The 27,845-nt window shown below is 39.1% G+C and overlaps 2 protein-coding genes across 8 annotated transcripts in view; one reads left to right on the forward strand and one right to left on the reverse strand.

Annotated features, from left to right (window-relative positions):
* RUNDC3B (RUN domain containing 3B) overlaps positions 1-14,516 on the forward strand; it is a 30,929-nt gene extending 16,413 nt beyond the window's left edge. Inside the window, exons 9-11 of one of the 2 annotated variants that reach the window (XM_083467556.1) lie at positions 5,099-5,245; positions 10,733-10,854; positions 12,711-14,516. In XM_083467556.1, coding sequence (XP_083323682.1) covers positions 5,099-5,245; positions 10,733-10,854; positions 12,711-12,883 — 442 coding nt within the window. In that variant the 3' untranslated portion in view covers positions 12,884-14,516. The remainder of the gene's footprint in view (positions 1-5,098; positions 5,246-10,732; positions 10,855-12,710) is intronic. The other variant, XM_083467557.1, reaches the window with a different exon arrangement.
* A 1,912-nt stretch (positions 14,517-16,428) lies between these two features.
* On the reverse strand, positions 16,429-27,845 carry SLC25A40 (solute carrier family 25 member 40). Of its 6 annotated transcripts, none has more exons than XM_083467578.1 (11): positions 27,371-27,845; positions 26,828-26,949; positions 26,082-26,141; positions 24,574-24,680; positions 23,841-23,908; positions 23,162-23,286; positions 22,050-22,223; positions 20,800-20,909; positions 19,600-19,681; positions 18,744-18,824; positions 16,429-17,186 (listed from the first exon to the last, which is right to left on the reverse strand). In XM_083467578.1, exons 2-11 carry the CDS (start codon positions 26,922-26,924, stop codon positions 17,068-17,070), a joined length of 1,023 nt encoding a protein of 340 aa, XP_083323704.1. In that variant the 5' UTR covers positions 26,925-26,949; positions 27,371-27,845; the 3' UTR covers positions 16,429-17,067. The 6 variants fall into 6 exon arrangements, 5 of the variants coding, with proteins under 5 accessions (XP_083323704.1, XP_083323703.1, XP_083323702.1 ...); XM_083467577.1 differs by having other exon boundaries at positions 18,744-18,839; positions 27,371-27,832; XM_083467576.1 differs by having other exon boundaries at positions 18,744-18,842; positions 27,371-27,832.

Raw genomic sequence — 27,845 nt, forward strand, 5'->3', positions numbered from 1 at the left:
CATGGAAAGCATTGTCTTTTAAAACATGACTATGACATATTTGTTAAAAATCCAGTTTGGTTTTTTTTACTATAAATGTCTGTTCTGATTCCCTTTGCTCTTTGTCCTCAACTTTGATCTCGGCAGCTAGCCACTAAATGCCATGGCATTTGAATCAATTCAGACTGTTCAGGCTGTTTTTCTTTGATAGAGGTTTAAAAATTAAATATGATTATGACTCACTGTCAGTGTGACAGAAGAGATTTAAAATTACAGGCTGGGATTTAAACTTAAATGTGATTACATGACTCATTATTTGATGAAACCGCTTGATTTTAAAAAAGATAATGCCAGAAATGAAACCCAAAACCTTAATCCTCAACTGTGTCCTTTACATAAGAGGTAATGTAAATGGCATAGTATTTTAAATGCTCAACATTTTAAAATTATTTACAAAAGTATACTAAGAAGTGACAGAATTCATATGACGATCATGGTCTAAACTTGTGAATAGTCTGAAGCATTCCTGTTCAGTTGAAGAATCTAGCCCTTAAGCAAATTTTTAGTAAAATACCTCTTTGAAACAGATTATGCAGAAAATTGTCAAAATAATTGCATAAAAATATTGCACATTAAAATTGTGGAGATAAGATACAATGCAGTTAAGTTGTAACAGTTTGTATAGTTATAAAATGGTGAATGCAAGTGTTTGCATATTAAAGCTGGAAAATAAAGCTGGTCTACTTCTGAGAGTGGCACTCAGGCATAAAAAGCCCCATTAATTTGTTTTTCATAACCAAGAAGGCTCAAATATAATAATATTTGTAGGAATCTGTGAAAAGTTGTGTTTCACTTGTGTTCTTGTGAGTAAGGATATTAATCTGTATGAATAACATTTACGTTCTGCCCTACCCCAGTCAATGGGGTGGGGGCAATACCTTAAATATATAAACTTAGCCATCTACTTTATTATCAGGGAGTTTTACCTGGACACATCCTCTTATGATCTGATATTATCAAGACCAGGTGTATGTCTTGTGTCTTCAAGGAGTTGTGCTTTTGCTTTAGTGGGCGCAACACCCTCCCATTAGAAAGCAGGCAGGCACTATTCCTGTTAAGTTTCAGAATCCCATTTATTTTTTTTAATTTCAAAAGGCCTTTGTATTATGAACACAATTTTATGTTGTTTTCAGACGTTTTAACATATCTCTTGAATTTCTGTGTATTGTATGGCTGAGGCATATAGTGAAAAGCTGCAATTGATTACATAGAATAATCCCCCCTCTGAAGTAGATGTTAGACTATTCCATTGCTGCTGGCCAGCAGTATTAAGTTTCTTGGTATTTGCTGCATCTTCTGCTTTGCACATTCTCCCATGGCAAAAAGAGCCAAGCAAGCTCTTTTCATTTTTGCCCAGTTTGCCTTCACCAGTCATGGATCAATAGATTGTTTTGTGATATAGATATTTAATGAATTTGGACTGCTTTCTGTACAAATCCCAGGTACATGAAAAATCATTGGCAATGGGTGGGGGTGGGGGAGAATCCTAATCCTTGTTCTTACTATATTGTATTCTTTTAATTTCATTATATATATTTTATTGTTGAGTTAGGATTCCTTATCCTGAAATCAGCTCTTACAGATGTTGTTCTTGCATAAGAGGAATGTGAAAAGGGGGAAATGTAGCTTGTGGTAATAGCAGGGAACAGGTGCATTTGTTTATGATTAAGATTTACTGGTTAATTGCAGATTGACTTTATTGATCTTGCTTGAGGTTAGATGGCACCTTGGGGTTCTTATTTAGAAGCCATCTGGGCATTGAGGGATATATAAATTAATAAATAATGATATGCCTTGTATGTGCTGCTTCTCTGGGTTTGCCCATTCTTCTGTACTATTCTCTGTTCCTACTTTTTGCTGTTTTACATTACAAATACATTGCCAGGTTTTGAGCAGATACTCATGATGTCCTAGTTCTCGCCCTTTAACCAGATAGTGTTTTAAGTAACTTCAACAGAGTTCCTTTTTTGTTTTCTTTCCTACGCCTACAGAGGAAGCAGTTTTTGCTTAAATATTACACTGTAATAGGGATGTATGGGATGTTAGTGGAGGCTTTCTGAGCAGACGAGACCAATGGTGGGTTCAACCATCAAGAAGGTGGTTTCTGCATGTGCTCTAGAGGGAAGTGTGGGGCACATGGGGCTCGTCAACCTGGGAAGGTAGTACATCCAGGAGAAGGAAAGCTCTGATCCTAAGACGGTTGGATGGCTCCTTGTACGCCTCCTTCTGGCAACTCCTGCAGCCAAGCTGGTGCTAAATGTATCGCTCTGCTTTCCTTTGGACCACAACAGCAAAGCCAAGGTCTTGTCACCTCCATATATTTTTCTTTTGAAAACAAGCACATATGTGAAAGCCCATGTTGCCTGGTGTGTAACAACATATAAAGGATTCTTTATGGCAAAACATTGTGTGATTTGTCATAATGCATATTAATCCATTTTTACACGCTTTGTATCACACCAAAGTTCAAGTTGGTTTATAAAAATCAAAATCTAGTGCGAACCTAAGAATAATACCAATTTAAAATACAATAAAGATAAAGGTTCAAAACAGCACTGCAAAATAGCCTTAAACAGCCCAACGTCTATCTGCAATTAAACCCGCCAATGTTCTTACTAAATGGAAAGTTTTTTGACAGAGACTTTTTGTGGATGCAATAGGAAGTACTGAAAGCACACGGGTGCCTATGGGTGTTGGAAACTCATGCCTTAGCAAATTAAAATGGTTTTTCCTGGCATCTAAAACAAATCAAAGTAGGTTCAAAGTAAATATGTTTGGAGATAACATCATACAATCAGGGTGCTGCAACAGATAACCACTGTCCTTATGATTACCACCTAATCCCATAATATATGGCATGTGTATATTAAACTACTAATAAATTTATCATGGCTACTACTTGCAGGAAAATGTATTAATCTGACTTAATAGTATGTGGAAAAATTATTTCCAGGATCAGTATTCCTGTGAAACAGCTGCTTCTGGTGCCAGTTTCCCTCCATATGTATATCATTTTTAAAAACAAAACAGAATTGGGTACACTGTCACTTTTAACTGCAGACACGAGCATATTTAAGGCAACAATGAGTACCAGTTTACCTAGAAGTAAGTTCCATTTTTAGTAGACCTGTACAGTGTAGGTTTGTGCTTTAAGGCTGGGTTTATTATTTTCAGGAAGCATACAGATACATGCCAGCAATCTGAATTTAGTCTTAAAATAGCTATGAACAACTGAAATGTGGATTTGGTATGTAACAGTTGGCATATTTGGAGCCACTTGCAGAAACAGCCTTATCTTGGCTTACTACTTGTGGCTTGTTTGGGAGAAACAAACCATGAGCACTGCTTCACACATAATGCTAAGCCAAGCCTTGTTTGTTTGCTCTGTATGTAGGCAAAGTAGAATAGGAGCAACTGAGCAGCATATACAAGCACACTGCTTGTTCATCGTGGGCCAGGGCTGGGGCCAAACTGGGCCCTCCAGGCTGTTATTTGCAGGCCTTGCCCACCAGCCCTATATACAATGCCATGGTTTAGATGAATTAGTGCTGTGTAAGATAAGACCACTGATTTATATTTTACATGTATGCCCAGAACTTTTGCTAATCTCTTTTATTTTCTGTTCCTTGGGGAGACTGGTAACAAGTCTCCCAAGAGTGACAATTCTGGGAAATACCCTGAGCAGAAAACTATGCTGCTTGTCAATAACTAGAATTCTACTATTGTCATCTCCTCCATAAATCCGCAGTCTTGGATTCCCTTAGTTTGTTGGGTTTTTGTTTGCTATTGGGAGTTCTGACACTATACTAACATGTAGTTAGAGGCAAATAACACACCACATGCATCGTTGCATGGGCTCACATCCATGACATTTGAAATTTCAACAGATTTGAGTCATCAAGGTGGTGCTGACAACTCATTCCATAGAGAGGGGATATGTGAAGGAGATTTATCCAATAGGAGAATTCATAGTACTGGTAAGTAATCAAGCTATGGCTGTACTGTTAAGTTAAAAACACTCCCAGTCTTTTCCCATGTTAAATACTTTCCCCACTGTGAAGTATACCTGCTTTTGATCTTACAGAAATGACACTTTTTCTGTAACTTTTCTGACCTGAGATGGTGAACTTATTTTCAAAATGATACAAATTACTTTTTTACTTAAGTCACTTTCTCTGTGTCTTTACTCTTATTTGGCTTTCTTGCTGTTTTTTTGCCTATGTGTCAGGTATAACTCATAGGTAATACATTGAGACACACATATAGATCCCAAATTAAGTATTTTTCTTTACAGTAGTAGAAGTAAAATTGCACAGTGCAATATAATCAACCTGTTTAGGAGGTACACAATGCAGTTTTTGAAGAAAACCACTAGAAAATAAAACTACATTAAGTTTGCCATGAGTAACTGTATGGAAACCTTCATTAACACATTTTTTCTTTTAGTTTTGCCCCAGAAAAGAATTAATATAAAGTAGCACTTAAAATTCTCTACTTGGTTTGTTTTCCGGGATGAAATAAAAGTGAAAAACAATAGGTACTTCAGTTGCAATGCAGCTGTTAACGGCATTTTTGTACCTTGTGTCGTTCTATTGACAACCACACTTCTGCTTGAAAGAAATGTGAAATTGGACTTTAATCTGGACTCTCCTACAGACTGCTGATATAGGCAGATCAGTTTGTTTTAGAGCTTAATACCTTGATTTCTTCTTTTGTAAAAGTTATAAATTAAGAACTTAGAACTTGTGCTGTTTACTAACTGAAAACTGAGGATAATATTTGCTGTTTAAGAAGTAGTATTTAACTCATTGCTTTTATTTCTACATTATTTGCAGTTCACTGGTCACCTTGTATACTGTAGTGTAAGTCTCTCTCTGTACAGTTCCTTTCAGTTTTTTGTTTTGTTTTCAGTACTAACATTCTGATTGAGAAGTCTCCTAGGAGGAAAGGTGCTTTAAGAATAGCATGCTAGCAGGTGATCTTCCAAGAATGAGCCTATTTTCTTCCTGTGATTTAAGACATTACTTCTAATGGCATCAAATTCACTGTGTGTTCACAGAACTGTGCTAAAGAATAATGATTTAAGATCAAGACAAGAATTAACCACCCATCTCACCAATCAGTGGCCTTCCCCAGGAGCTCTGGATGTTAATGCTGTTGCCTTGGATACACTACTTTATCGAAAGCAAAATAAGCAATGGGATGAGTAAGTTGAAATATTTGTGCAGTGCTCCTAGAGATCCCAGAAATTTCATTCTCCCCACCCCCACTCTAGTGCATCTTGTCAACCAGATTATGTATGTGTTTAAGGGGAAAACTGGTAGATAACTAAACATTAGAAAGCAGAATAGAATTATATAGTAGCATATTTATCTTAAACACATTAGGTTGTATGCAGCTAAGTCATGCTCATGAGTACAGATGCATTGGAATCAATGGACAAATTAGACAAGTATATTGAGTTCAGTAAGTCTTCTCTGAGTATGACTTAGTTGGATGCAACCCATCTGCTATAACAAATCATACTCATAAGCACATAATACTTTTTGGGTGGTATCTAAGTCATACTCTGTTTAGACTCTTTGAAATCAATTTCAATAAACTTAGGTTAGTCATGACTGAAGTCCATTGATTTCAGTGAGTTTGCTCAGAGAATCACTTAATACAAAGTATTTTACATACATTTCCAGCAAATCTTAGAATAACCTTTATTATCTATTTTACTCAACAGTACCTCGTTTACATGCTGCATTAAACTATAGTTTAAATTAAACTACAGTTTAATGAATAAGCAGCATGCTGGTGCAGAGTGTTCATGGTTTCTTGCTGGCTGACTGTTCTTGATTTATTTAGAGGAGACGAGCTATGAACCCAGATTCAGAGCAACATAAGCCAGAATCTGGTTTGTTTTGTCTGCAGCACGAGAGGAACAGGAGTGATGAGGAGTACCATGGTAACTTTTGAGTATGATAATTGTTGCTCATTCACATTGCTTTGAACTATGGATTAATGTGATGTAACTGAACCAATGCAAATTGTTCTGCATAATGAGTTTAAGATGGGGTGGTTGTTGTTACTGGCATTTTTATCCCACTCTTTATCCAAAAAAGGTTCCCAGAGTGGTTTACAAATATCAGTGAAGTTTTATCAACTGTAGTTAAGGACATACTAAATTTGTCTGGAGTGTTCATTAGGATCATCATACCTTTAATGAAGGTTAACAGTAGTCAGACGTCATGTAGAGAGTGGGGGTTTCCCATACAAGATGTGGCAGGGGCATGATTCCACAGCCTGATCCCTTTATCAGCAGTGGGCAACATGTGCTCTTCCAGGACTTGTTAGACTCTAACTACCATCAACCCATCAGCATGAGCAATGGGAGTTGTAGTCTAACAACACTTGGAGGGCCACAGGTGTATGTTCTTGCTATATAGTTCAGCCTTAAGTCATCTTCAGCCTTTAAAATTTATTAGAATTATATTTTCATATTAAAATGGAAGTGCCTGATTGCATTATTACCTCAAATTTGCTGAGATTTCACTTGGATGCTGATTTCACTTTGAATTTAGCATCCCATGTTTACATTCTGCAACATAAAGGTTGGTCTAAAATTTATAGGAACATGGAGTGGAATCGGATTTGTTCCCTTGCACTCACAGAAGGGCTTTTGACCCAGTGTTGTCTAATGGAGGAGGAGCAGGTACTTTGGGCCACTGCAACATTTGCAGACCCCAGTCCCCCCTAAAAATCCATTCCAGAGAGTTGAAGGACCTTCCAGAGCAAGGTGCAAGGTGGCATGGGGTAGAGCTACAGTGGTGCCTCGCAAGACGAAAAGAATTCGTTCCGCGAGTCTTTTCGTCTTGCGATGTTTTTCGTCTTGCGAAGCACAGTCCATCGCAACTGCGCCTCTTCAAGCAGCTTTTTAAAAAAAGCGCAAGACGTTTTCGTCTTATGAAGCAAGCCCATAGGGAAATTCGTCTAGCGAAGCAACGCAAAAACGGAAAACCCTTTCGTCTAGCGAGTTTTTCGTCTTGCGTGGCATTCGTCTTGCGGGGCACCACTGTATTAGGGAAAGGAGGAACTGGCAACATTTGCTTCCCCTCTACATTCTGTTGTTGGTGAAGCTCATTAGTATGGGTTATGCAGCACCACCTTGTGGTCGAGGCATTAAAGTGTTGGTTAGAAAAGTAACCAGCTTCCAGAATTCAGTTTGCTTTCCTGCCTTGAGTCGAGCTGTCACTGTTCTTTGTTGCTCCCTGCCTTTTCTCACTAAATACTATATCTGCGGGGTGGTTGTTTTTTGTGTGGTCGTCCTGTTTTCTGTGGAGGTCTCCTGTTCCTTGAGTAAATCAAGTGTCTTCATGTACTTCACTTTAATTTCCTGGGGGGGGGGGGGTGGATTTAGGTTTGCCAGTTGGACTTCTCCCAGTTTGCCATTTTCATAGCTTTTTAACTCTGCCTTTTTTTTACACTGTTTCTCTGCTTTGTTTTCTTCCAGTGTGTTCTTTCCCCCGTGACTTTATATTGTAGTTTCTGCCACCCTGTTTCTGGCTTTGTGCATTCCTATTTATATTTAGGGGGAGTTCCTTAAGTGTATATAGTCTATTTCACTCCTTTGCTTTCCCTTCTTGGTGACCACTTTTATGAAGGGTAGGAATCAGTTGAAAGTTTGAGAGACTCTTGTATTGGGAGCCATGCCTAAGAAGCCCCAGCAAACCGCACCTTCTTATTAAGTGTTTGTGTTGGTCCCGCGCTCAGATTCCATTGCAGCTGTCATTCTGCAAAGCAATTTGCCTTTTCAAGAAATTATGTGTACTGCATCCCCCACCAGCTTTGGTTGTCCTGTGGCTTGCAAAGTGACTCAGAAGCGCAAACATACTGAAGGGGCTGTTTCTCATAGCTCTGAGAGACACAGAAGTGCATTCGTTGTAGGGATGAGTGCTCAGCAACAGAGGGGATGAGTTCTTGAATGGCTGTCTCCTGTCCATTTAAAGAGAGAGGCTGTGTTGTGGGATGTAATGTGATGAAGATGGATCACCCAGCCCAGCATGTGAATGTTTCATGCTCCCACAGCTCCTCGGAAGGGGAGGACTTTGGGGGATCCCAGGGCTCTCCTGTCAGCCCCCAACCCCAGGAGTTGCCTAGTTTAGCTATGCCTCATTCATATTCTATTACTGCTAACAATACTGCTGCTGGCACTTCTCATCAGGCTGCCTCGCTTTTCTCCCCAGTATGTGTTATTTTCAGTGAAAGCCTTAAACCCAATCAAAGAGACGCCATTAGGTGCTTTTTCTTTAGAGCCCAGGGGTTCGGATCCTGAATCTAATTCTGTGCCTTCCTGTTCCCATAGTCAGCTCTATCTCATTCCTTCTCAGAATTTGGCAACTGCTCCCTCTCTTATGGCAGGCAGCCAGCCACCTCCCGATACCTCTTTCAGTCAATTCCATGCAGCTAAAGGCATTGCTGTTGCAGCGGATTCTGCATCTAATGGCCCTGCATTAAAGGGGAAACTATGAATCCTTATGGGGAATTGGATATTGAGGAAGTGAAATGAAGCGAGAGATCTCAGTCAGAGGCTCATTCCTCTCAAAAACCAAACTGTTAACTGTAGCCAACTTAGATTCAGATGAAGGTGATGTCTGACTGAGGAGAAAAATGTCATGGGGAAGTTATGGCCAGATCCACAATGTCTGACATCCATGGCCAATATGGTGCCATTAAAATTAGCAGAGCCCTTTCTTCCTAAAGTTTCTGTAGGAGTTGAGGAATAACCGGAACTGGAGGGAAGGCATAAAGTAGACCAGGTGGCCACAAAGCTGCTAGCGCATCTGTTGCTTCTACCATCAGACAATGGAACCCAGTGAAGAACCTCTCAACCTGACAATTTATGTCGAATGCAAAGAGGTCCACTTTGATTGTGCCATAACAAGTCTGAATTTGCTGAAATACAGCTGGGTGTAACATCCACTCCCCCAATATTACCCTATCCACGGTCAGATAAACTGTTGCTGACTTGGTGTTTATAGAGAGGTGCCCAGGTGAATCAGCTGACTCACTTACATGTGGTGACTTTTGGCCCAATTGATCAAGCAACTGTGGTCTTGCAGGCATGAGACAGCTCGGCATGTCCTGTTGAGCCTGATCCAAAATTACTAGGGCACAAATTGGATTTCACAGTGTCTTTATGCTGCATTGCAGTATATGAAGGACATTTCAGCAAATGTACCTCTCCATAGGTGGCTTATAATTTAGTTTTTCATATTTATAGCCTGCTTTTCAAGGCAGCAACAGGTTATTTTAGTGCATGTAGTGAAAAGAGCTAAAGGATGGCTGGTCTCTGGTCTCCCAGTTGCCGAAGAAGGAAGGCTTGAAGGATTATTTCCAAAGGCTTTAATGTTTTGATTACTGCAGTACATATACACATTGCTGGCACTTCAGGCAATACACGTGACTAATTTTAAATGCAGCTGCAAGGCCGGTACGCTTAACTGTCAAAGCTTTAGTTGTTGATCAGACACACACCCATTTGTGAAATGGGATGGGCTCATCGTAGGGCAGTTAGCGTTTCTGCAATATCACACTACATATAGTAGGCGGAACCCTCGGTTGCCTACTCTTTTTGCTCCTGCTGGACCTAGTGAAATATCCCCGTCTGGGTAGGCACAGTTACTCCTTTTTTCTGAAGATGCCGAGGTGGGTGGTGCAGTGAGCACTGAGGGAGTGTCAGATAGAGGTTCTGACAGCCCTGTAGAGGGAGGTGGGGCTCATGGGTCTCATTATGGGGACAGATGAGACAAGTGAGCAGGTTAAAGGGGCCCCTCTTCCCAGGGTCCTCACTAACAGACTGCTCTACTCCTGGCAGAGGCCCCCACATCCTGCTGCAGCCCTTGCCCAGGTCCTCAGCCAATCCTCCATCTGCATTGTCCTGACACAGCCATGGCTTAGCCCAAACACGCAGGCTCCCAGGGAGCAGATGACAGCCACTCGGCTGCTCCCTAGTTGTTTTGTTGTTTTTCTGCTGTGCTGAGCTAAGCCATAGTTTGGCTTAGCATGCTATCCAAAGTTGGGTGTATGGTTTAGCTCTCTCCAGACTAACCATGACTTCTACACCAAGAACAAACTTTGATTTGGCTTAGCATGCGTGAACCAGGCCACTGAATATTTGTTTTAAGATTTTTAGCTCTTCAATCCAACTATCAGAGTGGCTTACAATGAATATTTGAAAAAATAGTAAAATACAGCAAATCTAGAAAAATCAACATTAAAATAACAAACAAGATGAAATCAAAATTATCACTGTGTGTGGAAACAGGTGAATGTTAAAACTTTTAAAGAATAGTGCAAATGTTCTTAATTCCTTGCCTATATCACCGGTGGATCTCCCTTTGGAATTGTACCCTTGACTATAATGCTGCAGTGTCTCTGTTTAAATAATGAAATGTGTGCATTCATAACTGAGTAGAGGATAATACCTTTTCTTCCTTTATGTAATCCTATTTAAAGAAAAACACATTTTAAAATTTCCAGCTTTATTTTATAGTACAGCATATTTGTTTGGAATCGCTGATGCAAATAGATGCTTTCCTATAAGTTACTATTTGCTATAGTACTTTGTAGTAAAAATACCGTAATTGCTGGTTGCATTGTATAGCGGTTTGAAGGTAGTTACTGGAATTGCTAATTGTTTTTACAGAAAGAGTTTTCACAGCCTGGACCAGCTTTCTGCTGATGTTAGCCTTTCTCAGACATCTTTGGATCCAAGCCATTTAGAAGATGGAGATGGAAAACAGGATGGGATGAATTTGCTTAGTGAAGGTAATCAGCCTAATAATTTATCTTTGATAAAGTATTTAATACTTTAAAGCAACTTATTTCCATTAGGGTTGGGGGGGGGTTTAGTACCTGCAGCTATCCCACTTCTTTCCTGCAACCTGCAATAATTCTAAGACCCTAAATCAGGTGAATGCCAAAGGATGGATATTTTCAGTCCCAGTAAAGTCAAGACATCGCAATATAGAACAATCTGTCTTGAATAAGACAATTTGGTAAGGCATTATCTAGCTACTCTGGGAAAGGTTTTTGAGGAGCAGGTTATAATAAGTACATAAAAATAAAGTGATGATTTAGGCCCACATGCTTTCATCTTAAAGCCAACTTGCTTACATGACATTTTATTAAATTTAATTCCATCTTCTCATTGCAAATAATAAGCATCAATTGCAGTTTAAGAAACCATGCTCAGTTAAGACCAGAAGATACTCATACACATAAATGTGTAACTTTGCTTAAACACCATCCTACAACTCCATATCTTGTGTGTGTGTGTAAAATTACAGGATGGTGTTTAAGCAAAGTAACACACCTATGTGCATCATCACTTCATTTTTATGTACTTATTATAACCTGCTCCTCAAAAACCTTTCCCAGTGTAGCTAGAAAATGCCTTACCAAATGGTCTTATTCAAGACAGAATGTTTTTTACACACACACACACACAAAAAAAAATGTTTAAAAACCTTAGATTCCCTTGTTCAGTTGCATGAAGGCCAAATCTCAGCTTGCAGCTTCCAAACAATTTGAAATGCTTTTGCATAGTAGTTCTTTGAATGTGTGAACCACTTGTCACCTATATGATCTTGGTCCTGTGGGGTGAACTGCAGCCTTGCAGCATCCTCCCATACTGCTAAGCTCAAAGTGATGTGCAGATCCTTAAGAGACAGATCTACTGAGTTGTAATATACAAAAGTTCCATGAAAGGAGAAAGGTTATTATTTAGAAACTAGTATCATAACACTATTAGCTGATACCAAGATCCATTTAGTTTCTGTTTTTCACAAAATACTTTCCTGCTTCTCATTTTTTATTCTTTCCAATTGACTTGTCTCATTTTGAAATAAAGTTGTAATGTATATCTGATGTCTCATGGACAAACTATAGCTTCAAACATAACTTGCCTTCAGATGAAGCTGAGAGAGAAGTAACCCCATTAGTAAGTGCAGAGGGAATTCCTCCAAGATAAATCCACCCAGAAAGGAAAAAAAGTTGAATCTGGAAATATACAGCAGCACAGAAGAGTAAGGTGTCAGGAGAAAATGCGATAATCCAACAACTGTGAAGTGGTGAACGCTGCCTGATGTTACACTATTGGTTCTGAAACCTTACTGTGTTACTGTCAGTAAGAAACTGGATTTTAGCCATGCAAAAACCCATATATTCTCTGATCAGTAAAAACTTCATTTGGTTTGTCGAGAGAGGGAGAGAGACAGAAAGTCCAAAGCAATGTGTTTTTTGAGAAGGTGCAGATGGACCCACAATAGCGAATGGATGTGTTGTCTAAAAATGAAACTGCTCCATCTTATGACCAAATGTGAAAATGCAAGCCACCTGCATTATCTACAAGTAATTTTTTTATTACAGGTAACGGTGCTTGGAGGCAGTAGTGGATTGGATGAGAGCAAATAAACTGAAGCTGAATTCTGCTAAGACAGAGGGTAGTTCATGGGCAGTTCTTGTATCCAGAAATTAGGTGAAATGCCTGGTTCTAGACAGTCACACTTGCCCTGAAAAGGGTAGAAGGGAGAAAAGTGATTGCTTTATGCTCCCTTATTGATCACCCTGGATGAGCCAGTCACTAGTGTTATATATAAGTGTTAATGTTTTTTCTTAAATAGGAAAAGAAGACACCCCTTCATTGCTTGGTCTCTGTGGCTCTCTGACTTCAGTAGCAAGTTACAAATCTCTCACAAGTCTGAAGTCAAGTGAGTATCTTGCAAGTCCTACAACAGATATGACAAGCCCTGGACTAACACCTTCTGGAGTGGATCTATACAAAGAAGATCTCTGAATTTGTATTCAGTTGACATTCCTTAATTTATCTGCGGTTGAGACTCATACAACATTATGCTGGTTTTAAAAATTGCTACTCTATCCTTTTTAGCAACATCTAAAAAACAATGGCTTGCAGTTGTTGTTTTCTAAAAATACTCCTTGATTGCTTACAATATTTATGATTTTCAGTCTGTTGAATGTACAATTAAGGCTGCAAATCATCATTAAGAGAAAAGGGGGTTATCTTAACTGCCAAAATGTCTTCTCTTGAAACTTACTTTCCTCACTTCTTTAGATATGCTCACATTTACAAGGATAACTTAAATCTCAATAGGTAAGTAAAAATATTGACTATTGTAAGAACAAAATATTTGAATTGTATTCTATTATGATGGATTGAAAAAACTGAACTACTTAGAGCGGTGGTAGCTATTAGATCTACACCTGAATTTTCATTATACTAGTCTTACTTCCATCAAGGTTTGCCACATATTTGGCATTCTGACACGCTGAACTACTTGCAGGGTACAAAGGGGAGAAATTTGGAGACGGCATCCAAATTGTTTGTGCTCATGACATGTCCGAATGTAAAGGTAGGAGACACTTGTAGAGAAAAGTAGTGCAACTATTTATAGTGGTTCCTTTTAAGAACTTGGTTTTTCTCCGAAAAGCAAGTATCACAATAGACTTATATGTAAGTCTTGCTACCTGCTCTGTAGTAAAAAGTTTAAATCAGGTGTCACTGGTCAACAGTTAAACAATGCTAGCCATGCTTTTTTGAACCTTTTGCAGTTTAATTTTTAAAGTGCAACCCTTTCTACAGTGTAACGAGTTTCATTTCCTAGCATTACTGGGAATTGTTACATGCAGTAATCACAGGCTATTTTGTGTAAAAGCATCGATACACATACAGTCCCTAAACTTCATGACTCTGAGGAAATGCTTTATTGTGCCAAAGAAGTTCCATGCATTATTTTCTAATTTGGAACAACATGGGGGACTCTACAAGTACAGCTAATTTTGCACTATCAGTTTGATTACCTACTTATTATTTTGCCAAAAAGAGATGTGCCTCTTGTAAGATTTGCTATAAAAATTGATTAGCATTAAGAGAAAGCAGATTATACATGAAATTCTTTGTGTTGGCAAGTTCATAATTTTTCATATGTGCTGAGCTGAATTATGAGACAAAACAAGACAATGTTCCTGCTTTGCCAGATGTTACGTACTGACTACCTGATAAAAGTAATGTAATGCATGTTAATTATCTCTTGTAAAATAGTTATCTTTTAAGAACATGAGGAAAAATGAAATCTTTACAGCCAAGTTTTGAGAGGTATATAGAGTTAGCAGATTTGTATGTGTGAACTCTTCCTTGGGACAGTTTACTATTGATCTGGAAACATGACTTTGTCACGCCAGTTATTGACTAGTTGGAGCAGCTGGGATCAAAGCCTTTTTTTTACAGACCATAACTAAAATCTCTAGTTTGTATGTGAAACCAGTCAGGTCAATATTTGTGCATGAAAAGTTTACTGTATTTGTTCTGAAATCCTGTCAAGTTTTCAGACTTGGAAAAAACCCCAAATTGTGCAGACTTGCGCTGCTGTATCAAATGTTGCATGTGCATTAAACATTTTGTACTATTACTACTTTCGTTGTTGTACTTTTTCTTTTTAACAGAAATATTGCCTGCCATTATTTTATCATTTTAGCTTGTACACAATCTTGAGAAGGATTTCAATAGGTGTTACATAATACCACAATGAATATTGATTCAAATGGAACAAACGGTCAAGTGCACTACACCAATGTTATCATAAGCAGAGTTGTGCTAGGAAACTATAAAGTGTTCAACTTTGCATTACAGACTGTTTTACTACAGACATTATTATTTACAATTATATACTGCTTTCTGTCTGAAAGATCTTTAAGTGGTTTACAGTAGATAAATGTGGTTAGAACATACTGCATAAATCCTACATCAATTACTGTGGCTACCATTTTCTTTCACTTACAAGGTGTGGAAACTTTATTCTGGGAGTTAATTTGTAGTTATGTTTTAACTGGACCATTTGCAATGTTGCTATGCCAAATATTTGTACTAAATTACATTATTTTTGTAAGCTTATGATTGATTTTAAAACCTGAATTAAAAAATGGGAAAGTGGCTATAAACCTATCAAATAAAATACAGCCCAATTTATGTTGCATTTAAAAAGCAATTTGCCCAATTTTCTCTCAAGCGTGGTCATATAATCTGTACAATGAGCTGCTACTGGTGGATTGTAATTTGGGTGCTTTAGTGTTTTTGTAATTGATAGAGAACAATTGTTTTATACATCCCAGGGATGACATGTAGAGTCAAACCACCCCTGGGCGAGCATCCTTACCCTTTCTGGAGGTGTGTACTGAGCGGCTTTGCCCCCTAAGGTGGAACTTTTAAGTTCCCAAACTTACTGGGCTCTGGGATGCTCTTGAGAGATCTCATTAGGCCAAGTTACTGCAAGATCTTGTGAGAGCCTCCCAGAGCCCTGTAAGCAAGTCTGGGAGCTTAAAAGTTCTTTCTGGGCTGGGAAAATGCTGTACAAAAAATAGCTTTTAAGCTCTTCACCTTCAGTACACTTAATTTGTGATTTCAACTGCATAATTTAATACATGTAAGTTCCATTCATGCTGTATTTTAAATTGTTCAGTTATGTTTTAAGGTGCCACCTTGAGCTTTTTATAAGGAAAGGTGTGGTACAATGTTTTAAATAAGGATGTGGAACGAAGGTTTGCTGTGATCACAACTGTTCATGAAATTTAGAAATTTAAGATGTTAAATTTTCTTGACTACTAGGATATTTTGAGGAAGATGTTTATCTTCAAAATTAGCAGTACTACGGTAAGTCAAATAAATAGTCGAATAGATCCGAAACATCTATAACAGTGATGGAGCTTCAAGTGCTGGTCTAAAGTATACGGTGATCCTTATATAACAATGCCCTACATTTTCACTTGTGGACGTGCTAACACTTTTTTTTTTAATGGTATTTGTTCTCTTCGCACCCATGGTAGTTTTACTTTGTAACATTCATAGTGTACAGTGGTACCTCAGGTTAAGAACTTAAGTCGTTCTGAAGGTCTGTTCTTAACCTGAAACTGTTCTTAACCTGAAGTACCACTTTAGCTAATGGGGCCTCCTGCTGCCACCGCGCCGCAACTGCACGATTTCTGTTCTCACCCTGAAGCAAAGTTCTTAACCCGAGGTAATATTTCTGGGTTAGTGGAGTCTGTAACCTGAAGTATATGTGACCTGAAGCGTATGTAACCCGAGGTACCACTGTAATTTAAACTCTGTGTGAATATATTAGAGTAATTTCTACAGCTGGCAAAAGACAATTGGCCATGTACTATATTGAATTAATTTAATAATGTATTGCCCATGTGCATAACACTGTATTATCAAGTACAACTGGAAGCTTATTAACCCTTTACTAGGAAGCATGACATGCATAATTCTAGGCTAGGTGTGTGTACCCTTTTGCCCAACTGCTGGATGCACGCCTTTATCAGTCCTGGAAAGACACCAAGTGTAAACTTTATATTTTATTAAGAAAATACATTTTCCTTGTTTAATTTAAAAGGTGGTTGTTTCTGGGTAATGCCATGCTAAAGATTTTGGTAACATAACAGTGTAGAAATATCCAAACTAGGAAATTCTCATGGTTTTCATTAAGATCTGTGCATATTAAACATAGCTGCTGAAGAAATTTGTTTGTCCTACTCCTATGTCTTATTCACATACGCTGTTAACCTGGATTATTCAATCACATGATGTATGCACTCTAAATAATATGGCCTTGAGTGTCTGAGTCATTATTTCCTTTGTGGAAATACAATCTTGTATGTATAATTTCAAAATACGGTTCTGTGGGGGAAAAATATTGCTAAAACCAGCTGGACTGTTACCAGCTATATGATGGTTAGCTACATCAAGTGGCTACTGTATGAAAGGCATTTCAATTTTCCCGGAGGAAGCCTAGGGCAATTCATGGGCTGTGCAGCATTCTTCTTTTGCAGAATTAGGTCCTCGTCTTGAACAGAGCTGACTTGAAGGCGTGCATGATATGCAAGGAGCTTATCAACTATATTTTTAAGATATAAAATTATCTTATGGACCTTCTTATTGCTGCCACCAAGTTTACAGAATCAGCATTAAAGGTTCTTCATAGCTTTGTCTTTATTTATTCTACGGAAGAAAGATTTCCCATATTCATAGGCGCTGATCATTATGGCACAAGCAGGAGCAATTTTTGTCAGTCTTGGAATAATGCCTACAGAAAAGATAAATTACAACTATTCAAGAGCATGGAAGAACTAAGTGGGAGATTATCAGTAAGCTATTGTATGTAATTGCTTAATTTTTTGCACAACTAGCACAATGTTATTGTACTTACCCGTTTATTTCAAGGGGACATGAAGGGCTGTCACACAAAAGATGGGGCCAGAACCAATTATCTATATTTCATTATTCTCAAGTCTAAAGGGACCACACAGTATGTTCATTTGCTTATTGGTTTCTCCTGTTGTTCAGTCTTGCAATTTGAATGCTCTTATATTTATCACTGTGCAGAAACCATTATACCAATATATTTTTACAGACCCTATCTCACAAGATCACTGCACAGGTTTGTCAAGCCTTGAGCCATCATCCATAAACAAAATATTTGGAGTATATGAATAGTGGCTTTGTAGCAGATTTAAAAGAGATCAAAGCCATTTGAAAAGTAAGGCTAATAAATCTGAATGATGTTATCAACAATGCAGTTGAATGAGCTTAATCATTGTTAATATAATAAAGTTCATAGATTCTTTGAGATTCAAAAGCACAACCCTAATTGTTTACCCATAACAATGTTCATGGTAATGCTTCAGGCTCTCGTAGAGACTGTGAAAGTACAGTACATGACAATTTTTATTTGCCAAGGCTGTTTCTCCAGAATTTTTGTATTTATTTTACCTGCATCCCATTCTTACATGGGGGCTTAACAGTTTCTCATCATTGGGATTGATCAGTGCCCTGGGGGCCTCCCCAATTAAGTAACTGAGTTAGTTTGTTTTCCACTTTTCACAACTGCAAAATAAGTTTGTAGGGAAGAAGAAGAAGAAGAATTTGGATTTGATATCCTGCTTTATCACTACCCGAAGGAGTCTCAAAGCGGCTAACATTCTCCTTTCCCTTCCTCCTCCACAACAAACACTCTGTGAGGTGAGTGAGGCTGAGAGACTTCAGAGAAGTGTGACTAGCCCAAGGTCACCGAGCAGCTGCATGTGGAGGAGCAGAGACGCGAACCCAGTTCCCCAGATTATGAGGCTACTGCTCTTAACCACTACACCACACTTTGCTATGCAAAACAACAAAGAGTTATTGTCATAACTACAGAAAGACGGTCATAATGGTTTAAATAGCTTAAGGTACAATCCTAATCAGAGCTGCTCCTAACAATTGGGCAGGACCACCACTGCATCTGGAGTCCTGCCCAGTTCAGAACTTCTGCAGTGATTGGGCATGATGCTGTCATGTGATGGCAGTGGGGTTGGCTTTGGCTCCAATGAATCCTAGGCAGGTTCAGCCCCACACCACCCCCTGCCATAAATCGGACCGAACGGGGAGTGCTGCAGCCACCAGATGGAGGCTGGCAGGACTGGGTGAAAGGACACTGTGGCCCCCTGTGGCACTGGACAGGAACAGGGTGTGGGTGGTGGTGGTGAAGGGTGTTTGGACTGCACAGTAAGTTCTGTTGTAGATACTACGATACTGCCTAAGACAAACAATATATGGAAAACATATCAACCTCTAGTTTAGTGAGAAAGCAATAGCAATAATTTACCAGTATATAATCCAGTAAATCCATTTTCAGCAACAATTCTCTTCATTAATTCCCATATCGATAAACTCCTCTGCTGTGAAGCTGAGTAAAACAAAACTACTAAATAGGAGGAGAAAAATGTGGATGTACAATTAAATGTCAATTATGCTTCTACCTAGCCACATCTCTCTGGTGGTAAATTTTGCAAGGAGGCACCATTTTCAGGTGGAACTGCTTTCAAAACTCCTCCCCCCCTCTGCTGGTTGTAGTATTTGTACTGTGCTGTGCTACATGCAGTGTGATTGTTAATTTTATTTCACCTAAGTGCAAGTAGATAAATAGGTACCGCTTTATAGCGGGAAGGTAACGGCGTTTCCGTGCGCTGCGCTGGTGCTGGCTCGCCAGAGCAGCTTCGTCACACTGGCCACGTGACCCGGAAGTGTCTACGGACAGCGCTGGCTCCCGGCCTCTTAAGCGAGATGAGCACGCAACCCCAGAGTCGGACACGACTGGCCCGAACGGGCAGGGGTACCTTTACCTTTACCTTATTACAATTTGAATACCATAGAATTCAAAATGTTATGCAATAAAATGTAAGAAATTAAAGAAGTACTTTATTGGAAATAACTATTAAACACTTGATTCAGTGCTGGCTGAATATTCTCTTGCCTTCCTAATCATATAAAAGAGGCCAGCACGCCGGCACATTCTACAGCTTCAAAATATTCACTAAGGGCAGCCCACGAAGTGTGTGGTCCTTCCATGATGTTACAAAGGTATTGATGATACTGGTTAGATCACCAATAATTGGTTTCAATAAATATTGTACTTGATAGAGGATCTGAAAGAAAAAAATACTTGGTGAATTAGAACCTACCATGTGTGCTGACAGGTTCCCACATTTCAGTCTGCTTGTGTGTTTTAACTACATCAAAGGGTAAAGTTAATACAGCAGCAATCTAGGGGGGAATTAAATTTTTGAATGTTAACAGTACCCACAGGCAAATAGATTCCATTGCAACTTTCAGTGTAAGCATAAAATACTCTGCTGACTTGCATCTTGTTGGACTGCACTAACACAATCTAATACATTTAAAATATTTAAGTTCCAATTAACTCAATGAGACTGAAGTATACACATTATAGCATGAAATACAGATGATACTAAATCCTGAATTTTAAACTGAGAGCTTATCCGTGTTAAATTCAGCATCTACGTGGGAATCAAAGCAATTTTCACTGCAAATCATAACCTTTTTATCTGCAATAAAAAGTACAATCTCATGTGTGTGTACATTTGAGTAAACATATATATGAATGAAGTGCTATGCATTTTGCTTGGCTTAAAATGTACAATAATGTAATAGTATAATAGTACATCTGCAGTAGCACAACTGGATGCTTTCATCTTCCCCATAATGTGGGTACTACAGATATGTTTAGCATCTCATCTAGCTTGGTCCTTCTAAGTAAACATGCATAAAACAATGCTGTGAGTTTATGCTGAAACAACCAAAGCACAGCCTATTTACTTCAAAGAAAGTACAACTGAAATTAACAGGACATTGTTCCAAATAAATGTGCTAAGAAGATCATTGCCTTTTGCCTTGGCTTTAATAAACTGATTTCCCCCCCCCCTCTTTCATTTGGTGCTTCTCTGTTGATACCTTAAAAGTGCACAAGGATTTTCCCACTCAGAATGCCTACTTATTTTAACAACAACAACAACAACAACAACACTAAATTTATTTATACCCCGCCCTCCCCAGCCAGAACTGGGCTCAGGGCGGCTAACAACAAACAAAATTACAATAAAACATAATAGGGAAGAAAAAACACAACACAACAAAACAAAAAGCAGTTAATTAAAATACGAGTTAAAATACAATTTAAAATGCAGCCTCATTTTAGTAGTAGTCCATATGTTGCCTTATGTTGCCCAAGTATAGATCTACCCTCTCATTTAAATTATCAGGACAGACTCTATATACAAGACTAATATATACATTTTCACATCTTATGTAAAAATTACGTAATTTCTATTAGATGAAAATGATATCAACAAAAATTAACTTACAGAACCAGCTACTGCTCCTGATGAGAAAGTGATAAGGAATGTTGGCTCCCTTTTACCTAATTTCTTGCATAACCTCTTCTTCAAGTATTCATAGTTACACCAGTACAGTGCTATAAGGACAAAAAGTCAGAAAATGAAAGAGGCTTTTTGCAATCTGAAAACGGAGAACTACAGTGATCAAGTTTTCTATGTCTATACAGTCGTACCTTGGAGGTCGAACAGAATCCATTCCGGAAGTCCGTCCGACTTCCAAAACGTTTGGAAACCAAAGCGTGGCTTCTGATTGGCTGTAGGAAGCTCCTGCAGCCAATTGGAAGCTGCGGAACTTCGTGTTGGATGTTTGGGTTCCAAAAGAATGTTTGAAAACTGAAACACTTCTGGGTTTCGATCACTTGTGGAAGCAATTGTGCTTCCACAAAGCAAACTAATTGCTCGTCACATTGTCACTGTGGAATAAAAATATAATAATCATGTGCAGGGAGGGGGCATGTCAGCCAACTAGTCAAACTGTTGTCGACTGATATTAGTGTGTATTAGTTTGAACCTTAAGACCATACTCCTATACAATAAACTCAGAAGTAAGCACCAATTAAAACAATGCTTACTTCCAAGACAATCATCTGTAGGATCAGGCTGTATATCTGAGTTTGGACCAAAAATGGTTTTCATTGGGGGCCATTTGGAGGAATGAAAGTAAAGTTGCTTGAGTTATCTCAAGGTAGAAATAGTTCTTCTTGATCTTTCTTAATAATCTAATCACAGAACTTTTGTTTTTAAACCATTACTTTAATTAGTATTATTGATATGTGGGCAAGTGGGCTAGTAAAAAAGTTGGTGGGCTGGAAACTTGTGGACTTAGCTACAGACTATTTAAAAATGATAGAGCACTTCAGTGCTCACAGTGTGTGGTTGGGCATTGCTGTAGGGCCAGTCTCTGTTTCAACCCGCCGCCCCCTCCCTTAAAATACTCTGTTTAGTATTGGAAGCATGGCATAACCAAAATCAAAGTTTATTTTTTAAAACATTTTTTAAAGCTTCATACATTCAGTCATGGTGGAAAGGAAATAAACGTATTGGCCTTCATTAATTACATGCAGACATCCATACATTTCATACTTGTAAAGCAGTGCCTTATTTGGATTCTTTTCTCTTGCCTTTTCAGACATCCCAATTTGGCAAAATCTTCATCTGAAAAGAATCTGCATCAGCCAATATAACCAAAAGTACTACCAATGCAAAACAAGTCATACCTGAGAATGGTACATCTCTAAGAACTGTGGGACCCCATCCTTTCCAGAGTGAAAGCCAACCACTTTGGGTCACATTACTACTAATGCAAGCAAGCAGCTTTTTATAACTCAACCGCCGAGACTGCATTCTTGTTTTTATCATTTCAATCGGACTTGTTGCAGTGGCTGCACACACTAAGTGGGAGGGGAGGAACACAATATGCTCAATAGCTATGTCAATAGAGCATTTTCCATAGTAGCATCTGCAAGAGAAGACTTGCTTTCTCTGTTTTGTCCATGCCTGTCATTTTTTCAATACAGATAAACATAATAAAAATAATTATCTAATTATGTATGTGTTGCCTTAAGGGCAAAGAACTACAGTTGTGCATGGGATCCATTCCAGAACTCTGGTCGGATCCTGAGGAATTTGCAACTGGAGGTGCCTGTTCTGTGCATGCAGCGAAACCTGGAAAAATACTTTGGGTTTGCCACATGTAACCCGAAGGATACACAACCAGGGGTGTGCGTATCCAGAGGTACCACTGTAGCTCAACTGCCCTAAGTTTCACTTGCCATGTGAACCAAACAGAATTTGAAACTTGCTTCAAATATTTTAAACACCACAACCATTCCTTTGGTGCAACTCTTAATGTGGTTCCATTTTATTACTCAACATCTACAGATAGTTGCTGCAAGAGATCATGTGAGGTTCTGAAGTCTAGTGACATCAATACACTGATGACACCCAGTTTTATTATTTTCTTCTAATCCCACCTAGAACCAGCAACAGATGAGGGCTAATAAACTGAAGCCTAAAGCAGATAAGACTGAGGTGAGTCAACTGCACTTTGTACAGAGAAGCAGAGAAGCATCAAACGAGCTCAGAAAGGTATCTCAAGTTCTGAAGTGTGGCTAAGAGAAAGTGTTAGGCCTGCACCAGCCAAAATCTTTTGTGCTTAAATCTGAGTATGAGGAATGGCTAATAATATAAGTGTTTCCTAGGTTACACTATCAGAGCATTTGCTTTATTATAAAATGCTAGCTATAAGCAATGGAACTTATCCAAACTTTCTTTTAAACCACATGAAATAAAGTTTTAACAGCAAACTAGAGAGCAGAGACTGACTCACATCTAGCTAGGCCACCTGCAATAAGTGGAACGGAATCATGATCTTCTCCTATTTTAGAACCGAAGGTATCATGTAGTTGATCATAGCAGGTAAAATAAACTACAGTTGTTGGAACTGAAACCGCTCTAAAACAAAAGTATAAATATTTAGTAAAGTTGCCAATCATTAAACACTTACTTGCTCAGTTAGCTGTTGCCCCTCTAGTTTAACTGGTTAAAATATGAGTGTCTAGATCAGAACTATTCCAGGTGTCCATAGCTCTCTGACACCCTTTATCTATCCTGACTGTGCTGAAAGCAAAAAGAACTCAACAATCCCAACAAATGAATGCAAATTGTGCCAATGCTCAGATGAATCGCAAGCCCTACCTTACAGCTAGCTATTCAAACTTCAAAATGCAATTGCACTACAAAACTTGCATTCATACAATTGCAAAATGCATATTTACAAGGAGCACATTTCTATGTCTCTGCCAAGATATTTTGCCCTTCCTGCAGCAGATCTTCTAACAGCAGAGGAGCCTGTAACTGCATGCTTGGCACAACATCAAAGCCCCTTTTCCTTTCAGCTGCTTCCTGTTTTACAGATGATGGGGAGGAGAGGACCCCAGAGGGCCCGACTCAGCTGCAGGCCTACTTTACAGGAAGCTATATAGGAAGACAATAACTATATAACTTACAGCGATGGAAATAGTCCACTCCACAGGCTTTTCACACCCTCTCTTTGAACAATTTTCACAAAAGCATCCTAAATTAGCCAAATATGAAGACAGAAAGGGTTACAGATTTCTATAAGTCCTGTTGCACTTGTTTGTATATTATTTTGTTTTGTTTCTTTCTGCTGTTATATGGTTAAAAGTTTTCAGTGTGGTTATTATTTTTTAACATTTATATTGGTTGTGTGTTGTGTTTTGTTGTATTTGTATTCAGGTGTATTTGTTTTAATTCATGCAGTGAGTTGCCTTGAGTCCTAAAATAGGAGAAAGGCAGGATATAAAACAAACAAAGAAAAATTCCTCACACTTCAAAGAGACATATAATCATATTTCTGTATTAATAATAACAATAATGATTATTTATTACCTACCCTTCACCAGGACAAGTTACAGCATTTAAAACAATATTAAAAATAGTATCAGGTAGGTAGCCGTGTTGGTCTGACACAGTAGAAATATATAAAAAATAGAAAAATTGTCTAGTAGCCCCTTAGAGACCAACTAAATTTGTGGTCTCTAAGGTGCTTCTAGGCAGACACCAACTCTTATCACAATAATGAGAATGATCCAGTGCTTCTGCTCCAAACACAAAATACATTGAATTCATACTATGAGATTTTTTTTTTAAAAAAGCAACAGCCTGTAGAGTGTTGTGCTCAGAGTTAAAACTGGTAGGATTAAATATGTTTCTACTTACTGTCATGCCAGTAAAACGTCCAGCTGTCTTATGCCAAGTTTTGCCAGTTCCATTTTCATAGAGATAAACATGATCTGTCAAGCCATCAGAATCCAAAAAAGCCTTTCCTGATAAAAGGGTGAACAAAAAACCTGTCATGTTGTTTGTAACAAGAGAGGGGGTGGGTGAAGCATGGGCTCAGGCACATTTACTGGAAGGGGGGTGATATTCACTCAGGCCTTGGGAAGATATTTATTTTATTTAACAAAATGCATATACCACTTGCAAAATATTTCATTGGTTCTGCTTTAACTCCTGGGCACAAAACTGGCCGAGTTCACTATGCAGAAAGTTGATTTTATATAAATCAGAAGCCACTCCTTGTCACCTGGTTGTCTCCTATAAAGCAGCTCCAACATCACTTGGGCTTCTAGCAAATTAGTCCAGGTGTCTTCATGGTGAAGTAGCACAGCCACCAATTTACAGCAATCCATAAAAGTGGTTTTGCCTTCTGTCTAAGGCCTCACTTCTGGATTGTTACACTAATGCATGCCTGGATGCTTCTTGCTGGATTTCAGTGGTGTCAACAGCTCTAATGACTAAGTATTAGAGTAAGTCAAGTTAGCTTAAATTTCCAAATGTATTCTCACACTTTATTTTTTTCTTATTTCACTGGTAACAGGTCCACATTTTATTAACATAGCTATCTCTATAATTCTTGTGTGGTTTCTTGAGGTTAAGCTTTGGCTCTGCATCCAAAGCTTGGCTACCTGCTACTACGTAATTTGGGCTTGGGGCTCGAGATGCAGAGGGCTCTTATCTCCTCAAATCCTAGGGGCATCTAGTGTAATCTGGGGTTCTCCTGACTCAGGCTGAGTGGGCTAACGGAAGTGGTGGCAGCTTCTACCTTGCAGGATTTGTTTGACCCTGGTCATCTGGTATCTTGTACACTACCTGCCCTTTACACTGCTTGATTATAACAAAGCAGTCTAAGCAGTTTACGATGCACAGGTTGAGTCTGCAGTTGTAGTGGGTTGTATTCTGCTGTTATTTGTTATGAATTGCAATTTTTAAAAGGTTCCCCCCCCCCGAGATCTTTGGGTTAAAGGCAGGGTATAAATATTTTAATTACATAATTAAATAATTTAAGGAAACTCTGTACTATATCCCTTATATACTTTAATACTAATTGGCTAATGGACCATACATTTGGGAGGTATACAAATACCTATTAGATATTTCCTGTTGCAGAAATAGTGATGAACAAACTTAATTCACCACTCCATTCTGCCACTGTATATATTAGAAGTTAAAGATTAAGCATACTTTTACCTTTTAACATCATTCACAAATACAACAGTAACGAGTATACCAAGCTCAGTCTTGCATGCATAATATTAGGCCTTCATAGTTCTGTGACCCCCACACAATACTTTCTCCTCCACCATTAAAGCCACATTTTATCAAAACATAGACAGAACAGGCACTCTTTTATCTGTATCCCATATGCATATCTATAAGGATTTTACCTTTCAGGTTTGGATTGCTCTGGGCTTGCAGTCGAACTTTAACAACATCTAGGGGTGTCACTAAAGCAAAAATAAAAATTGTCTTGTGGAAAACCTTTAGAATGCATAAATTAGTTGGCAATAAGGATTTAAAAATAAAGCTGAATAAATGAATGCCCCAGAGGGCAGTAGAAGGCACATTTCAATTGAGCATAAAGAGAAATTTATTAATGCTAACAGTGATTCAACAAAGAAACGAGTTACTGAGCCTCAGGCTCTCCTGTTCAAGGTCTTCAAGCTGAAGCTGGACAGCCATCTGTTGTGGATGCTCTAACAACTCTAGATTTCCTACATCAAAAAGGGGACTGGACTAGATGGCCTTTAAGACCAGCCTCCAGTTCTAGGATTCAACTGGCTTACCATGAATGAAGGTATCATTCTCACTTTATGCCTCCTCTTGCATGAGCAATGAACTACAGTCCATGGTGTAGCATTACATCCAAACCAGGGATTGCTTGTTTTGCTTAAACAAACCATGACTGGTAAGCCAGGAGAAAATACTGGTCTCTTTGAAGCTAAACAAACCACAATTGCCAGTTCGGATACAGTCATTTGGCACTATGCCAAGTATTATTGTTTCTGGTCCTACTCACACTATGGAAAGAATGAAGCAGGAGCTTGTCTGCATATCCCTGGTAAACCATTGCCTATGTACATGCTGCTGCAGCCATAATGAGCTAAGTAGATTCAAAGATTTTTTTCCTTACCCAAAACTGATGTAATAACAGCACCACAACCAGAGGAGAATGCTTGCTGAGAAGTTGTGATTCTGTATAATTCATCATCTTTCTCTTCAGAGCCCATAATTTTGTTCCTTGAAAAACATAACCTGTTTTGGGGAAAAAATAAGCCACATACTTTTTTTTTTTTAAACCCTCAATAAACATTATGAAGCATTATTTAGCGGCAATAAATTTGGAACAAGTTCAGGACAACTTGTGGTATTTTCATCAAATTCTGAAAGCTTCAGTTTTGTACCCAGTCTGATCTTCAGACAACTGGCAGCTTACACAGAAAGACAGAACAGGTAGAAGACCCAGCGGCTTGGCAAAATTTGATTGCAATACACTACCACATAGCGGTTGTTTCTAATTTAATAATAGGCTCATATTTCGCATTTTCACGATGCTCAGTTCTAAAGAAACCCAGATTTCATTTTTTATATGGGAGTCTCTCCCAAGTGCTGTGAGCTGTATAGCCAGTTGTGAGCTGGCTATATGAATGGCTACCCCATTACCGTAGTCACTTACCTCACCCTGGCCCAACACTCCTATCTCGTCCGCCTCCTAAAACACAAACCAACGAAGGAGCGTCGCTTCCTCCTCTCGGAAAACTTTTTTTTTTTAATGGTCCGCTCCCAGCCAAGCTTTACTTCAGAGAAGGGCGCTGCTGCCCACCCGAGGGAGGCCTCCAGGAGGAGGCGCCGCCCCCCGCTAACTCCCACCCCGCCCAGGCAGCGCGCAGAGCCGGCCTCCGAGGGGAGGGAGCCTCCTCGCTGGTTGGTGGCGCCTCCGCCTCCGCTTCCCGGCACGGGCGGCCCTTCAGGCCAACGAGAGAGCCGAGGCCGGCCTCGGGAGCTGCTGGTAGGCCCTGCTGGGCAGAGGCGGGAAACTGCGAGCCACAGCTAGCGCGATGGCCGACTCGCGGAAACACTGAGCGGCTCCCGTCCCCGGCGCCATGGGCCCCGTCACGTTGGGGGTGAGCAGGCGGCGGCAAGTCGGGCGC

This window comes from Podarcis liolepis (genome assembly GCF_965112155.1).
Source record: "Podarcis liolepis genome assembly, chromosome: 12".
In the NCBI taxonomy this organism is placed as follows: Eukaryota; Metazoa; Chordata; class Lepidosauria; order Squamata; family Lacertidae; genus Podarcis; species Podarcis liolepis.